The 16,562-nt window shown below is 46.8% G+C and overlaps 3 protein-coding genes across 4 annotated transcripts; 2 read left to right on the top strand and 1 right to left on the bottom strand.

The window, feature by feature from the left end:
* Positions 1-1,263: 1,263 nt before the first annotated feature.
* Positions 1,264-4,707, bottom strand: LOC308106717 (uncharacterized protein). Of its 2 annotated transcripts, XM_080458620.1 has the most exons (8): positions 4,491-4,707; positions 4,022-4,412; positions 3,800-3,931; positions 3,007-3,120; positions 2,670-2,804; positions 2,448-2,581; positions 2,338-2,386; positions 1,264-2,263 (listed from the first exon to the last, which is right to left on the bottom strand). In XM_080458620.1, the coding sequence occupies exons 2-8, from the start codon at positions 4,172-4,174 to the stop codon at positions 2,114-2,116; spliced, it is 867 nt and encodes a 288-aa protein (XP_080314746.1). In that variant the 5' UTR covers positions 4,175-4,412; positions 4,491-4,707; the 3' UTR covers positions 1,264-2,113. The 2 variants fall into 2 exon arrangements, with proteins under 2 accessions (XP_080314746.1, XP_080314747.1); XM_080458621.1 differs by lacking the exon at positions 2,338-2,386 and having other exon boundaries at positions 1,345-2,263.
* A 330-nt stretch (positions 4,708-5,037) lies between these two features.
* sycp2l (synaptonemal complex protein 2-like) lies at positions 5,038-11,981 on the top strand (the record flags this gene model as incomplete). The annotated part of the gene is made up of 22 exons (XM_080473348.1): positions 5,038-5,050; positions 5,558-5,619; positions 6,834-6,941; positions 7,023-7,127; positions 7,298-7,322; positions 7,600-7,679; positions 7,834-7,922; positions 8,094-8,128; positions 8,489-8,631; positions 8,900-8,952; positions 9,030-9,075; positions 9,171-9,263; positions 9,407-9,479; positions 9,579-9,706; positions 9,773-9,896; positions 10,002-10,051; positions 10,130-10,196; positions 10,471-10,547; positions 11,317-11,411; positions 11,571-11,670; positions 11,765-11,823; positions 11,927-11,981. 22 exons carry the CDS (start codon positions 5,038-5,040, stop codon positions 11,979-11,981), a joined length of 1,680 nt encoding a protein of 559 aa, XP_080329474.1.
* A 935-nt stretch (positions 11,982-12,916) lies between these two features.
* On the top strand, positions 12,917-16,230 carry LOC308122836 (guanine nucleotide-binding protein G(olf) subunit alpha-like; the record flags this gene model as incomplete). The annotated part of the gene is made up of 12 exons (XM_080484962.1): positions 12,917-13,052; positions 13,173-13,245; positions 13,374-13,428; positions 13,516-13,635; positions 14,525-14,622; positions 14,792-14,846; positions 14,945-15,018; positions 15,130-15,188; positions 15,274-15,394; positions 15,485-15,615; positions 15,684-15,751; positions 15,856-16,230. The coding sequence occupies 12 exons, from the start codon at positions 12,917-12,919 to the stop codon at positions 16,000-16,002; spliced, it is 1,137 nt and encodes a 378-aa protein (XP_080341088.1). The 3' UTR covers positions 16,003-16,230.
* Positions 16,231-16,562: the final 332 nt, after the last annotated feature.

Raw genomic sequence — 16,562 nt, 5'->3', positions numbered from 1 at the left:
ACAGACAGACAGACAGACAGATAGATAGATAGATAGATAGATAGATAGATAGATAGATAGATAGATAGATAGATAGATAGATAGATAGATAGATAGATAGATAGATAGATAGATAGACAGATGCAGTAGTGTAGAGAGCATCCAGGGATCAGTGCAGACTAAAGTGTGCTTTAAGAGGTTTAACGTGTCACTCAATGTTTCAGGTACCAGGAAATAAAATCTTCAGAGCTTTTCATCCCAAACTGAATCCAGAATTTGACTTTCTGTCTCTTGAGTGAAATAAATCGAGTGAGCGCCTAAAACGATATTGATTTCAGACCTGAGGAGAGAGAGACCATGTAAGAAACATGAGAGAGTTGTTGAATCAGTATTCAGAGTAAAGATATTTCAACGAGGGCTACCGACATCATCATAGCTAAAGTTTCTCAGTTGACAGACTTTCTCGCTGCAATAGGACGAAGGAAGAATCACTCTCAGGCTGTTTCTGGTCTCTGTGGTTCTGTCTGAGTTTCCAACAGAAGCAGGGATTGTAAACCTCTGTGGAAAAACTTTCTCGTGATTGTTGGTCTCTTGTCTGGGAGGGCGTCAATCACAGTGTGTGGCCTCAATTATTAGTCTCGCTCAGCTGACTTGTTGCAACAGTTTTCATCCTATTATCGCCACATGCTGGATTTCAATGAGCTCCACTCAGATTCTCACGACTGTAAAGGCTGATTGGCTCCGGACGGAGACTCACAGTTGTGACCCAATAACACTTTGAATATATTTATGAATGAACCAGCTCTTGGAGTGCACTCAGCTCCAATGGCATCAATAACAAAGGAGTGAAGGGAGTGAACGGGTGAACACGTAATCAAGCACTGGAACAACACTGCCATCATGTGGTCAGTTTGTAAAACTACAACACTGAAGTATTACAGTATTATTTTTCATATTACACTGATATAACTTAAGCCAACATCCAAATTACAGAGCATCTCCCACCTCTAACATCCAGATTATAGAGCATCTTCCTCCTATAACATCCAGATTATTGAGGCACTTTTGATCTTTTGTCTTGATTGATTTTGATCTGTTTGCCCGCTTGAAGAAAATAATGGTAATCTACATGAAATCCTATTGGAGTAAATTCAAAGTGATTGCTTCAATAGTGGTGTTAGTCTGACATTATCATAGCATAACTGTTCTCTCGAGATAAAACTCTCTCATTCTCTTTTAGATTAGATCATGTACATCAACTGAGTGTCTGGATCTGTAATTGTTACAAGCTTCGTGAGCAATTTTTTTATTACAATCTTTCAGTGAAAACAATAAAGTGATGTTAACAAGTAAATGAGACTAAAAGACACTTTAAACCATTTAATCATCTCTCATTTCTCTTAGGATCCTATAACACAGTGGACTCTATGGAGTTGAGCTGGAAATGACAAAGCAAAGTTAAAAAAAAAACACAATCTTGCCAAGTTGCCTTACACATGAACACAGCAACATTTAATAAAATTAAAATGTAAAGAAGATAAAATGCACGCACAGAGGGTAAAATGACATTCAGTGTCTCGTCATGGTGACGGGATATGTCGCTCTGCCGCCTCCTGCAGGACAAACTGTGTTTCTGCAGCTCCTCGTCACATGATTGATGAGCATTGTGTGCCAGCAGGGGGCGCTGTCACCACTCAGCATGGCTATAAATCAGTGTACAGACATGCTGAGATGACGCTCTAGTGTGAAACCATGAAATATGTCAGCAGGTAAATACATTTTTGACATAAAAGCACCAGAAAACTTGATCATATCAAATTTATTTTTAACAACATGTTCACACCATGAGCGTCTGCATCACTGAAGATTGTAGAAAGCCTAATTCACACCATCAGGCAGGTAATAAGCCCCGCCCCTAGCCTCAGGTAATAAGATCACAATCAAGCCTTCAGAATCTGCCTCCAACTCATGTGTGATGAAGAAGATCCACTACCAACTCTTGTTACAAGGTTATTCCCGAACTCCAGGTGGTTAAAACACCCCATTATTTATTCTACATAGCTAAGAGGTATATGAAGCACCGCCCCCTTGTTCTAACTCGTCCCCAGGTTTGGTGAAGCCCCGCCCCCTCGCTCTAAGTGGCCTTCAGGTAGTTATAGAGCGCGCTCAGTCCGCCCTCCAGAACCTCTTTGATGGGTTTGAGCAGAGGGTTGTGGACAATGTGGAGTCCTTTGTCCAGAGGATGGCACGCTAACTTCTCCAACCGGCACAGGTGGTGCAGCTCCTGGATGACATGAACACGACCTTCATCATTATCATCCTCATTATCATCCTCATCAATCATTATCATCATCATACCTGAGGAACATCCTTAATGTCGTTAAAGTCCAGATTCAGCAGCTCCAACCTGATCAAACCAAATCAGACCTGGTTAGGTGTAATTATACTAACTGGTCAGGGGCAGTTACCTGGTGAGGCAGCAGAGGCCCTTGGGCAGAGTGTGGAGGCTGTTTCCCTCCACAATGAGGATCTTGAGCTCCACCAGAGCCTGAATGTTCTCCGCCAGGTTCTCCAGACGGTTACAGGCCAGGTGGAGAAACACCTGTAGGCAGAGAGCAGGTGAGGGAGCATGTCTGTGGCTGATCAGCGCCCCCTGCTGGAGACGTGCGTCCAGTGAAAAGTGGCGATACCAGAGCCTTCATGCTGTAGACGCAGGCTGGGAGGTGAGCGATGAGGTTGTGGCTGAGGTTGAGCTTGCGGAGGCGGCTCAGGTTGGAGAGCGCAGCCGGCAGAGAGGACAGCTGATTGTTAGCCAGACTGAGTACCTGCAGTACAACACACAGCCACAGAGGGGCAGCACTGAGCCAGGACAGAGACACCACCTGTCCTGTGGACGCGTTGGAGGAGGTCGGAGGTACTACACACAAGTGGAGCACTCTTTGTAATAGCGAATGGATTACTTTGTGTAGTACTGCACAAAGTAACAAAGCATTACACAACGCGATGCAGTATTGTGTGTATTAGTACCTCCAGCTGTGTACAGGCTCCAAGCTCTTCAGGAATCTCGCTCAGTTTGTTTCTGTAGGCAAACAAGACTCGAAGTCTCCTCAGCTGTCCGATCTCCGCAGGCAGGCTGCTCAGCTGCAAACAAACACACATGGAGGGAGTGTGTGGGGATGTAATACCACCTGCAGCCTGCAGGCAGCGCCACTGAGTGAGTCTGAGCTGCTCCTGAAGGTTGAAGGAATGAAAGTGGATCCTGGTGGATCAGAGGAGGATTAGAACCGTTATTTTTCCAGCACACATGAGCAGCTGCTGCAGGAGTTCAGGGACGCTGCCTGGCTCCAGGGCACCAGGGTCAGAGCTGCTTTTAGCGACACGACCGGAGCAAGTCGCACGGCGCCGTTTACTGACACGCTTCGTCCTGAAGCAAACAACAACACAAACCACACAGAGACAAACAACAACAACAACGCAAAGCAGAGAAATAACAGAAACTACCCAGACTTCAACAGGTCCTGGAGGAGAACTCTGCTGGATTCTGGATCAGAACATCCGTGCTGCGTTCAGGTACCTCCAGGCCTCGTAAATCTGAGCTGTTCTCAGTGTTGTGAAGCAGGAGGAATCACTTCCAACATGGCCGTCGCAGTGTGACATAACCATGTTCTTACCAATGGAAACTCTTCGTTAAGGCTTGGAGGACATGTTGACTTGTGGCTTCCACTATTTTGGTGTTTTTTTTTTTAAAGGAAGTGACATCATCCTGGGAGGCAGCACAGAGGCGGGAGTACAGAGGGGGCGGGGCTAAGCAGCAACTCACCTGGTTGCCCCACAGGTTGAGCACCACCAGGTTGGAGAGCAGAGCCAGCTGAGGGGGGAGGAGCCTCAGGCTGTTCAGGGAGAGGTTCAACTTCTCCACATCCAGCAGCTCCCACAGGTCCTCCGGCGCCTCCTGCAGGACAAACAGATCAGCGCCCTCAGGCAGTGGATTCCACCCTGTACCTGTGGTCCACGACACCGTCGGAGCGCAGCGACGCAGTACCTTCAGTCCTCGGCGAGCCAGAATCAACACGTTGTACCCAAACTGTTTGACGGTAAGTCGTCGGATTCTGTCGGCCGACGTCAGACTGTCCTCCCTCCCTACGCTCCTCCTCTGCTCCTCCTTCGCTTCCTCCTTACACACGGCTCCTCCCATCCTCCTCCACCTGGTGGAGACTTCGTCTGGAGAAAACCTACAACTACTGACACGCGATGCCCTCCAGATGGTCTCTAGATGTCCTTCAAACGTTATCCTGATGGTCTCCTGATGTTCTCTAAACACAGAGTTCTTAGACCCTCCAGATTCTTTCCTGATGTTTAGCTCCTCACTGAACAAAGCAAACTGTCACACCGCTGTCCAGATGTTCTCCACCTGTTCTCCACATGTTCTCCTCCTCAAAACAGAAGAAACAGAATGTGAATATGCAGTTTCTGGCAATTTCTAGATCAGACACACACAGACACACTCCTACCTGCTGCTGATCCACTGAAACTACGATTAACTTTCTGAGACTGAGAGAGGAGGGTCTATATGAGGACACACACACACACACACACACACACACACACACACACACACACACACACACACACACACACACACACACACACACACACACACACACACACACACACACACACACACACACAGAGTAACTCTATCAGACACACACCGAAGAGCTGCTGGATGATCGTGGTGCATTCAAGGCGTGTGTGAAACGTGTGGAAGAGTCAATCTCAGTTTCTAATCTCAGAGAAACAATAAACTCAGTTTGTTTATTTAAAAAAATATATATTTTCACCAGGAAGTTTCCTCCTCCTCTTCCTTCTCCTTCACCTCCTATTTATTCTGTAAACAAACACACAGTTTGTGTAAACAAGTAAACAAAGTAAACAACATTTAAGAAAGAAAGAAAGCATTGTAGCAGTATGATCCCTTTAAAACAGTCACATGTTCAAAATAATTCTTAATATTCACTTCTTTTTTTTTTCCAAATCTGGAGAAACGTTCCAATAACAATGTCCTGTCTCAGTGGGTTTAAAACAACAACAGGTTGCACACTGAAAAGGAAATATCAACAACAGAGATTAACAGTGGATCAAAAAGCTGTATCACATATAAACATTATTCAATTTTAGTCTTTCCTGTCAGTCGGTTACAACCTTTTATTTTGAAAAGAGCTGCTGGTTCTGTGCGGCTGCGCGGCCCCGACTCTCTGATGAGTTAATGAGGAGCAGCTGAGCGCGCTCCCGACAGCGCAGAGGCCAGACCTGCAGAAACACACATCATGGTAAACATGAGCACGTGAACTAATTATTTCCATGTTTCTGAAGAATAATCAATCAGATTTGCAGGTTGTGCAGGAGTTGAATTTTTATTTTTTTTATCAGGCTTTGATACAGTTACTTTACTGTAACTATCTTCTGTGTGTGTGTGTGTGTGTGTGTGTGTGTGTGTGTGTGTGTGTGTGTGTGTGTCAGTGTGAAGCACAGGTCCATGAGTGTGTCCTCAGAGAGGACGTCTCTCTCTCGGTGTCAGGGCTTCTTGATGGAGGACAGACTGACGTCACACTGGCCAGACTGGACAATCTGGTTACCAAGGTAACCAGGCAGTTGTAGCCATGGCAACATCTGCTTGTTTAATTACTGTTGAGCTATGTGGACTGTTTATTTGTTTGTTTGTGAAACGTTGTGAATTGTTTACTGTTTGTTGGTTTTGGGAGCTGTGCGGGCTGTTTATTGTTTGTTTGTTGGTTTTGGGAGCTGTGCGGACTGTTGTTTTGTTTGTTGGTTTTGGGAGCTGTGCGGACTGTTGTTTTGTTTGTTGGTTTTGGGAGCTGTGCGGACTGTTGTTTTGTTTGTTGGTTTTGGGAGCTGTGCGGGCTGTTTATTGTTTGTTTGTTGGTTTTGGGAGCTGTGCGGACTGTTGTTTTGTTTGTTGGTTTTGGGAGCTGTGCGGACTGTTGTTTTGTTTGTTGGTTTTGGGAGCTGTGCGGACTGTTTTGTTTGTTGGTTTTGGGAGCTGTGCGGACTGTTTATTGTTTGTTTGTTGGTTTTGGGAGCTGTGCGGACTGTTTTGTTTGTTGGTTTTGGGAGCTGTGCGGACTGTTTATTGTTTGTTTGTTGGTTTTGGGAGCTGTGCGGACTGTTGTTTGTTTGTTGGTTTTGGGAGCTGTGCGGACTGTTTTGTTTGTTGGTTTTGGGAGCTGTGCGGGCTGTTGTTTGTTTGTTGGTTTTGGGAGCTGTGCGGACTGTTTATTGTTTGTTTGTTGGTTTTGGGAGCTGTGCGGACTGTTGTTTGTTTGTTGGTTTTGGGAGCTGTGCGGACTGTTTATTGTTTGTTTGTTGGTTTTGGGAGCTGTGTGGACTGTTGTTTGTTTGTTGGTTTTGGGAGCTGTGCGGACTGTTTATTGTTTGTTTGTTGGTTTTGGGAGCTGTGTGGGCTGTTGTTTGTTTGTTGGTTTTGGGAGCTGTGTGGACTGTTGTTTGTTTGTTGGTTTTGGGAGCTGTGCGGACTGTTTTGTTTGTTGGTTTTGGGAGCTGTGCGGACTGTTGTTTTGTTTGTTGGTTTTGGGAGCTGTGTGGGCTGTTTATTGTTTGTTTGTTGGTTTTGGGAGCTGTGCGGACTGTTTATTGTTTGTTTGTTGGTTTTGGGAGCTGTGTGGACTGTTTATTGTTTGTTTGTTGGTTTTGGGAGCTGTGTGGACTGTTTATTGTTTGTTTGTTGGTTTTGGGAGCTGTGTGGACTGTTGTTTGTTGGTTTTGGGAGCTGTTTGTTTATTAAGCTGTGCGGACTGTTTGCTTGTTTGTTTCAGGAACTGTGTGCAGGAGGCTTCAGCAGAGTCCTGCCGCTGTTAAAATCTTTGGCGAGTTTGTCGGAGAAGCAACAACAGGAAGTCGTCCGGCTGGGACTCCCCGCCAAAGTAATCTGTAATCTCTGAGTGTGACTCCTGAAGTTCGGTGACATGATTTTAAACACTGTACTTTGTTTGTTTGTTTTTTAGGTGACGTTGTGGTTCGATGTGGTTTGTGACTCGCTGACCTCTGACCTCCACAGAAGGTCTGCCCCCCTGTTCAGCCTCACCGAGGAGTTCTTGGATTACTTTGTGGTGAGCGGCATGCTGGGAAAGGAAGTCTGTGACCACGCCTTAGCTGCTCAGTGAGCTTCAGTCACATGACTCAGCTGGCCAATCACAGCGCTCCTGTGGAGGCTGCAGCATCTCTGAACTGTAACTGAAACAAAGTAATGTAACTGAGTAACTGTCTCTGTGTCTCTCAGCTGCTGACTCGGGTTTCGGTTCCAGGTTTGTTTGGTTTTTAATCATTTTCTGTCACTGGCGAGTCTTTAACCTCAGTCGTCCAATCCTGGTCCTGGAGGTCCACCGTCCTGCAGGTTCTGGTCCCTCCCAGTTGTAGCACCTGAATGAAATGAGGAACTTCTTTATTGGGCTTTTTTTTTTTTTTTTAATTTACAAGTTCGATGGAGACGCCATCATGAGACATTTAAGATGTGCAGGAGACCCCCCAGGACCAGAGTTGGACATCAATGCTCTAAAATCTACCATTCTGTCTCTGTCCCAGTCCCTGAGCTGTCGGCAATTCTTCTTCAGTTGATTCGTTTGTCTCTCAAGACAGAAATCAATTTTCCACTCAGACTGGAGGTAACCATGGAAACTAAACGCTGTCTGAACTAGTTTCTTCAGATTTTTACTGGTCTGTGGTCGTCTGTTCTGATCTCTGATGGTCTGTTCTGGTCTCTGATGGTCTGTTCTGGTCTCTGATGGTCCCAGTCATAAATCTTTTGTCTCCTTCCAGGGGATTAGAACCTTCAACAGCATCGTTGAGTCTCTGAGCCGAGAGCAAAGGAGGCTGATCCAGATTGAGCAAGGCCAGAACCCTATGGTGTACCTTACTCTAATGTTCTCTACTACACTCCACTGTATTGTACTATTCTTTGCAAAGTCCTACTGTACTAACATCTACCACACAGTATTTTACAGTCAAATGTACTCTACTGCACCTTACTAGTATTGCAATATTGCTCAGTACTGCAGTAGGTGTGTTTTGTTTGTCAGGTTTCAGATGGCAGCAGCAGTTCTGGCGGTCGGAGGTGAGTCTGATGCTGCGTTCAACTCTTAGTTTCATCCCGTTACAACGAGGGTACCTTCAGTGATGGACCGCCAACTGCATCCATGGTTTCCTTGTTGGACGCCATCTTGGATGAGGACTCAAGCACATTCACTTCCATTGGCGGAAGGACGTCTTTATAGAATTTAAATTACAATACATTTTCACGAGAGCTCATGAACATGTTTTTTAACCTCAAAGCCAGACAGAAATATACTTATAATATTGTATTTTAATAGGAGTAATTTCACTACAATATAGTCACTTACTCACTGGAGCATTGAATGAGAGGATCCAGCTGTCATGGCGGGCGTCCATGTTTGTAGTCTTCTTCCTGTTTCAGACTACGAGCTGCAGGGCAGCCTATCGGAGGCCCTCTGTCGCCTGACGCCACGCAGGTACCGCCAGGAGAGAGCCGACCACTGGTTCTCCTGCTCTGACATCAGCAACGCCTTCTGTGACATCAGGGACGCCGATTTTGAGGTGGTGGGTGGGCCATGTTTCGTTAGTTTAGTTTATTTTGTCAGGGACCATGTACAAAGAAACTATAATCTTAAAGAAAAGATGCTTGGTACCAGATTTAGCCGCTGCTAGTTTCCATCTGCAGTCCCCGGGCAGGAACACATTATAATACGTATTACTAAATAGCCTACAATAGCATTAAAATTCATCACCTGGTTTCCTAAAATTCATACAGAATACTAAAATACATTATACAACACCTGTCGGCCTGCTCACCTGTCTCTTTTTGCAGGACTGCAGACATTTCCTGAACTTAGTCAACGCCTCCCATGGAGAACAGAGAAGGTGATGACCTTTGACCTCTTTGTCACAAAAGCGAAATGCAGATCTTGGGTTGATTTTGCTTTTGTTGTGCCTGTCAGGGTCTACACCTTCCCCTGTCTGCAAGCTTTTCTAAACTCCACACAGGTAAAACTATGATCCTGTCAGTCTAATCTCTGGAACAACTGTGACCCTTTCAGTCTCTGGACAAATACAAACTGAAGACTCGTGTGTTGTTGCAGTTGTTTCAGCCCAAAGACGACAAACTGGACGAGTTCTGGGTGGATTTTAATGTTGAATCAGGAAGTGTGAGCTTCTTTGTCGATGATTCTGAGGTAGGACCGAGTACTTCATGTAGCAGTACTGCAGTACTGGGCAGGTTTACTATGTGACTGTAGAGTTATTTGTTAAAGCACAACCTGCACATGTTGTTTACATGTTGTTTACATGTTGTTTACATGAGCGTGACGTGTCGCAGGCCTCTCTGTGGGGGTCCATCCACCTGCTGAAGGACGACGTGGATTATTACACGCTGGACATCAGAGACGAAGGTCAGAACCATGAGGAAGATGATGATCGAGGCGATGGAGATGAAGTTTGTCACTTTTTTTTTCTTTCTTTCTTTCTTCCCCCATCATGCATTGGTGCAGAGCTGGTGCTCATTGTCCGGCTGAACAATCCCATCATGCATCAGGGCAGCAGAGGTCATAAGGTGGAGTTGACCTTCAGCAGCAAGCGTCGCAGCGAGCTGCAGAAGGCTGCGGAGCGAGTCTTCATGGTAGTGACCTCACTGCCACGCCATGGCGTCTTGATGTTATTTTGAGAATGTCCCTGTTTGGTTTAGAAGTTTCAGAGCTTCTCAGATCTTCAGGAGACGAGTGGTTCAGGTCGAGCCTCGCCCTCGGTGAAAACAAACAGTCGTCTGTCCTACGGCCGCAAGAAATCACAGAGCAAGAGTCGGCTGAAGGGTGAGAGAAGACGACAGTGACCGCCACTATGACAAGAGATTACAAATAATTCTTCGTCTCAGGCCGAGAAAAATCGACTCCAAACGACCTTCTGTGTCTCTGCAGTTTTACCTTTGTCCTCGCCAAGCAGTGGGGAAGACGCCTCCATCTCCTTGGTAACAACACTGGCACAAGCGGTCAAACGTCGTCGCACTACTCCTCTACCAACTTCCACTTTGAATTCTTTGTTTCAGGTTGACAAGAGAAGTCGAGCTGAGATCCTGTTTGACGCGATCAGAGGGTCGTCGCCCACCAGCAGCCGTGAGTCTGTTACACCTTCGCTTTGTCAACAATCTGTAAACAACTGGACCGTCAACAGGTTGTATATGTCTGTTTATATGTCTGTTAGCAAGATTACGTCAAAACTACTGCACGGACTTTGTCGAAACTTCCACGACAGATAGATATTAGGCCCTGGAAGATTCCCTTACATTTTGGAGGTGATCTGGATAATTTATAAGCTTCTAAGGATTAAAGGATTTCTGAGTCTGAATTTGTTTTGAGAAAAGTGTCTAAACTGCTGCGGTTGTTTCAGGTGTTTCTGAGGGGGCGGAGCTTCACAGCTCACGGCAGCAGAGGGCAGACTTTGGAAATATTTCTCCAATAAGAAAGGTGACTTTACCTAAATATGTGTCAACAATTGTTTGTAGTTCACCTGTAACTCACCTGCAGTCTGGTTTCAGATCACCTTAAGTAGTTTTTTTGTCTTTCCTCAACTGTAGTTAGTTTTTAGCTTACCTTTATCTCACCTGTAGTTTTTCCTTCTAGCCAACATTGTGACTCACCTGTATAGAAAGCTCCCGTAGATCACCTGTGTGCTTTTATTTCGTTAAAGGACGTCACGAGGAAGAGAAAAGCTCCAGATTCAGGTCGCTGATTGGCTCTCCTGCCTTCTTCATCTGGAAGTCAAAATGGGGGCAAAAAAGAAGTTATTTCAAACAGCAGCTTCATCCCACCTGTGTTCAGGTTACCTGTCGGACCAGACGAAGACCTCGCCAGCCACGAAGAAGAAGGCTGATCCTGAGGAAGAGGAGGAGGGGCGTCTCACCATAGTGACAGGTTCAAGCTGGTGTTTTTGACTCCTTCTGTTTTCACAGTTCAGTCCTTTCTGAGTCTGGTCTTCACCTGGTCTTAGAGAGCTCACATGAAGAGGAGGAGCCAGCCTTGGAGGAGGAGGAGGAGGAGGAGGGGGGGGGGGTTAGTCACCCAAGAGGTCTGGCATCTACCCGTACCACCGACTGAACCTGAGCTGACGTCTGACATCGCAGCCGCCTTCAAAACCTTCCGATCAGAGCTGGAGAGCCACTTCACGGTCGGTACACTCACCTGATGGCGGGCTGCGGTTGGCTACGATGGCCTGATCACAAACCTCTGATTTCAGGGCCAATGGAAAAAGGTTGAAGCTGAAGTTAATCTTTCTCTGACGGAGTGTCAACAACACGCTTCCTCATTGCTCACAGCCGTCCATCAACACAGGTACCGCCCACCTACGAATATCTGTCTATGAACACAAGCCCCGCCCACTTACACACCTGCCCATCGACAGACCCCCCCCCCCCCCCCCCCCCCCCCTCCCCTACACACACGTGCACATTGCTGATTAAAAGAGAAGTGTGTGTCTGTGTGTGTTTTCAGCCTGGAGTCGCTCCAGACATTCGGCAGCAGCGTCTCGGATCATCTGAGGCGACTTGAGGAAAACTCCTCCACTCTGAATTCCATTAACACCCAAATCCTGGTACAAACGTGAAACCCAGTCCAGATTCAGGAGCCAGACCAGATCCAGGACTTTGGTGTTCCCAGTTCCAGACTGACCCTGTGTGTTGTTTCAGAGGTTCTTCCAGTTGGAGAAGCAGCGGTTGGGAACCTACTGTGATGATCTCATGCAGAGGTCAGTGAAAGGTTCACATCTGGTTTGGATTCAGTTTGAAACTGGTTTAGGACTTGGAACCAAACCCACTCAGACCGGTTCCATCTGGTTTCTTTTGCCTCAGGTTGAAGTCGTTGGGCGGTGGCCAGTTGGTGGCGGAGCCTCCATCCAGACAGTGAGGAAGTGGTCATCCAGTCCGATAGCTTGTGTGACGTTTGGACCACATGTGAAGAATCAGAATCTCATCAGACTTTAAGTCTGCAGCTTCAGTTTCAACGTTTTCTTTCACGTTCCGTTCAATAAAATCACACGAGATCTCACTCGTTTTCCTTCTGCTGCAGTTCTTCTTCAGAGCCACCAGGGGGAAACAGAAACATAGACAAATACCTCAAAGACCTTCTTCCAGCAGGACATTAAAGTCAACGAAAACTAAATCATGGTATTCATATAAAACATTTTTACTTCTATCTGAACTATTGATTTTATTTATGTTTCTAATTATATAAAAATTAATGACATTTGTAAAACTTTTGAAAACAGTTTGGTTAAAGGACAATTAAAAAAAAATGTTGATCTGATTTCAAAACATTATGAAAATATTCCAATTATAACACGTTATAAACACACAGACAGGCTTGTGTGTTGTGAATTTCGTTGTCAGGCAGCAAAGTGACACCGGAGGTTCAACAAAACCCCCCAAAGACCTCCAAGAGAGACGCCACTAATGAGGGGGGGAGGGGGGCAGACAGGTGAGACAGAAGAGCTGCTCAGGTGAGTCAGTGTAGAACTAGAGAAACATCAGCCGGCAGCACGGGAGTCCTCTCTCCAGCAGCTGGACTAAAGAAGACTGTCTGGATTAAACCTGATTCCAATCTGGATTAAACCCGACTGAAGTGGAGGACGGTGCGGGATGCTGATTGGCTGAGGAGCCTCCGTCACTGCGTTTGTTTGTTTATTTGTTTGTTTGTTGAACTTTGATGGATAGAGGGACTCTGGATCTGATCTGGACCTGCTGAGACGACAGGTCTGTTGACGATTGATCGGGTCCTGATTGGCTGTGTTTGTTTACTGTTGATGTCTTCTTGTTGTTGTTGTTGATGTGGTCTCAGAGGAGATGGGCTGTCTGGGAGGGAAAACAGAGGAAGAACGACTGGATGAGAAAGCCAAACGAGAAGCCAACAAGAAGATCGAGAGGCAGCTTCAGAAGGAGAGGCAGGCGTACAAGGCCACACACAGACTGCTGCTGCTCGGTGAGACACCGGCTGTCTTTACCTCTGTGTGTGTGTGTGTGTGTGTGTGTGTGTGTGTGTGTGTGTGTGTGTGTGTATATATGTGTGTACGTGTGTGTGTTCACCTGTTTGTCTCTGCAGGCGCAGGAGAATCCGGTAAAAGCACCATCGTGAAGCAGATGAGGATTCTTCACGTTGACGGCTTCAACGCTGAGTAAGTTTCCAAACATTTGGACCTGGTCTTGGTCTGGTTGGACCCCCGGTGGTTCCAGATCGATAGAACCCGGTTCAGTATTTCTGATACAGGTTCTGACAAGTGGGTCTGCTCGGTTTGTGTTTCAGAGAGAAGCAGGAGAAGACTCAGGACATCAGAAAGAATGTAAAGGATGCCATTGTGGTGAGCCACATGAATTAATACCCCTCCGTGATTGGTTGTGCTGAGGGGCGGGGCTATTATTAACGGACTGTGATGTCACCATTTCAGACTATTGTGTCAGCCATGAGCATCCTGGCTCCGCCCGTCGCCGTCGGTAACCCGGGCAACCAGTTCAGGGTTGAATACATCAAGAGCATCGCACCCCTGTCGGACTTCGAGTACACCGAGGTGACACACACACACACACACACACACACACACACACACACACACACACACACACACACACACACACACACACACACACACACACACACACACACACACACACACACACACACACACACACACACACACACACACACACACACACACACACACACACACACACACACACACAGGTCAGTCTGGAGAGCGGGTCTTTGGGTCGGTGGTTTCATGAATGATATCTCCTATAACTTGTGGTTTGTTCTGGAAATGAGAGAGGATTTGATACATGTGATGCATTCAGGGTCAGATGTTCAATATCAGATGTGTGGTGCGTTCAGGATCCGATGGACAGACTAACATACGTGGTGCGTTCAGGATCCGATGGACAGACTAACATACGTGGTGCGTTCAGGAGCCGATGGACAGACTAACATACGTGGTGCGTTCAGGATCCGATGGACAGACTAAAATACGTGGTGCGTTCAGGATCTGATAATGAGACTAAAATACATGGTGCGTTCAGGCGTCTCTCACAGGTGAACCGATGTGTGAATAGTTACCTGATACAAGAGACAGCAGCAGGAGACCTGCTGTTTGTTTTAATGATGTTAATGACATGATGTAACCTGCTCACCTGAGACCCACACACACACACACACACACACACACACACACACACACACACACACACACACACGTCTACATATCACCTGAGGACTCATTATCTAAACTGTCTGCGACCCTCTGAGGAGTGTTGGGGCTCAAAACAAATGTCTTCCTGCGACACCACTAACTTCGTCACTCTTCCTCTTCCTAAACACACACACACAGTGACCTGAGGAAGTGCGTGCGTGCGTGCGTGCAGGCACGCAGCCTGAAGGGCACCCTGACCTCTGATGTCTTGCAGGAGTTCTTCGAGCACACTCAGCAGCTGTGGGAAGATGAAGGAGTGAAGGCCTGTTTTGAACGCGCCAACGAGTACCAGCTGATCGACTGTGCTCAATAGTAACACACACACACACACACACACACACACACACACACACACACACACACACACACACACACACACACACACACACACACACACACACACACACACACACACACACACACACAGATCAATCCGAGTGCTTCTCTAACCTGCTCCTGATTGGATATCCTTGTGTCTCAGCTTCCTGGACAGGTTGGACTCAGTCAGAAGGACCGACTACACACCCACTGACCAGGTAACAAAGCAGCCAATCAACACGCAGCTTCCACCTCGACGTACCTGCTTGCTCACCCCCTCTTCCTTCTCCTCTTCCTCTTCTTCATCGTCCTACAGGATCTCCTGCGTTGCAGAGTTCTGACCTCAGGGATCTTTGAAACCAGGTTTCAGGTGGATAAAGTCAACTTTCAGTGAGTTTAACACACACACACACTAACACACACACACACACACACACACACACACACACACACACACACACACACACACACACACACACAGATGTTCTGTGTGTGTGTCAGTATGTTTGATGTAGGAGGACAACGGGATGAGCGCAGGAAGTGGATCCAGTGCTTCAATGGTGAGAGAAGCTCTGATTGGGTGAGATGGGGTGAAGTGGGCGGAACTTCTCTAATTTGAGAATGTGTGTGTGTGTGTGTGTGTAGATGTGACAGCCATCATCTTCGTGGCCGCCAGCAGCAGCTACAACATGGTGATCAGAGAGGACAACTCCACCAATCGGCTGCGAGAGTCTCTGGACCTCTTCAGATCGATCTGGACCAACAGGTTTAGTTCTGCAGTGTGATTGGCTGTCGTTAACCTTCTCTGCTCTGTGATTGGCTGCGGAAACCCTCTCTGCTCTGTGATTGGCTGCAGGTTTCTGAAGACCATCTCGGTGATCTTGTTCTTGAACAAACAGGACGTTCTAGCGGACAAGATCTTGGCAGGAAAATCCAAACTGGAGGACTATTTTCCAGAATACAAGAACTACCAAGTTCCTCCTGATGGTGACTCTCTCTCTCTCTCTCTCTCACTCACTCACTCCTTCCTCCTTCTCATGCTTGTGTGTTTCCAGCTGTTCCAGATTCAGAGGAAGACCCCAAAGTGACTCGGGCCAAGTTCTTCATCAGAGACGAGTTTCTGGTAAAAACAGGCGTTGCGCCTCACATGTTAGCATTAACATTAGCATGTTTTACGCGTTAACATTTTGAGTGCTATCCCGCTGAATGTGCGCGATCTCCTTCCAGAGGATCAGCACGGCGAGCGGCGACGGCAAACATTACTGCTACCCTCACTTCACCTGCGCCATCGACACGGAGAACATTCGCCGCGTCTTCAACGACTGTCGTGACATCATCCAGCGCATGCACCTACGGCAGTACGAGCTGCTCTGATTGGCTGCCGGACCCTGGTCTCGCCCCCGCCCCCTCCCGAGAGCTCGAGAAGATAACGTTAACGCTAGCATCTTGTCTAAACCGATGCCGATAGATCATCTGCCTACATGCTGCCTGGAGTAGGGAACTGTGTACTTCTGATGGTGTTTCTGAACTTATTAGATTCAACTTTTCTCTGATTTTTTCCTCCGACGTTTAGATTTGAAACATTAAATTGTGCTTGAAGCCAACACAGCGTGTGTCTGTTCACTTCTGTTAATCTGCTGAGCAGCGTGAAGAGCTCAGACATCAGATGGGAGCTGAAAGCTGCCAGAGAGACCTAGAAACCCCTGGGTCATGTCGGACTGTGAACGCATCGTGACGGCGGTCAGAGGTTGGCTGGGGGAAGATGGTCGAGTAAAACTGTTTTTACATCTTAGTGTACGCCACCCTGCTCATGCAAAACTAGAAGAATCAACTGGTTATTAACGATACAGAAAAGTAGGACTGACAAAACTGAAATTGCGAGACACAATTAGTCAAACTTACGTGACAAAAGTTCAGGATCTTTGTCTTTGGGG

Source organism: Lipophrys pholis (assembly GCF_963383615.2).
Source record: "Lipophrys pholis genome assembly, chromosome: 1".
Taxonomy (NCBI): Eukaryota; Metazoa; Chordata; class Actinopteri; order Blenniiformes; family Blenniidae; genus Lipophrys; species Lipophrys pholis.
The sequence above is the reverse complement of the archived record's forward strand: the minus strand, read 5'-3'. Positions and strand labels throughout refer to the sequence as shown.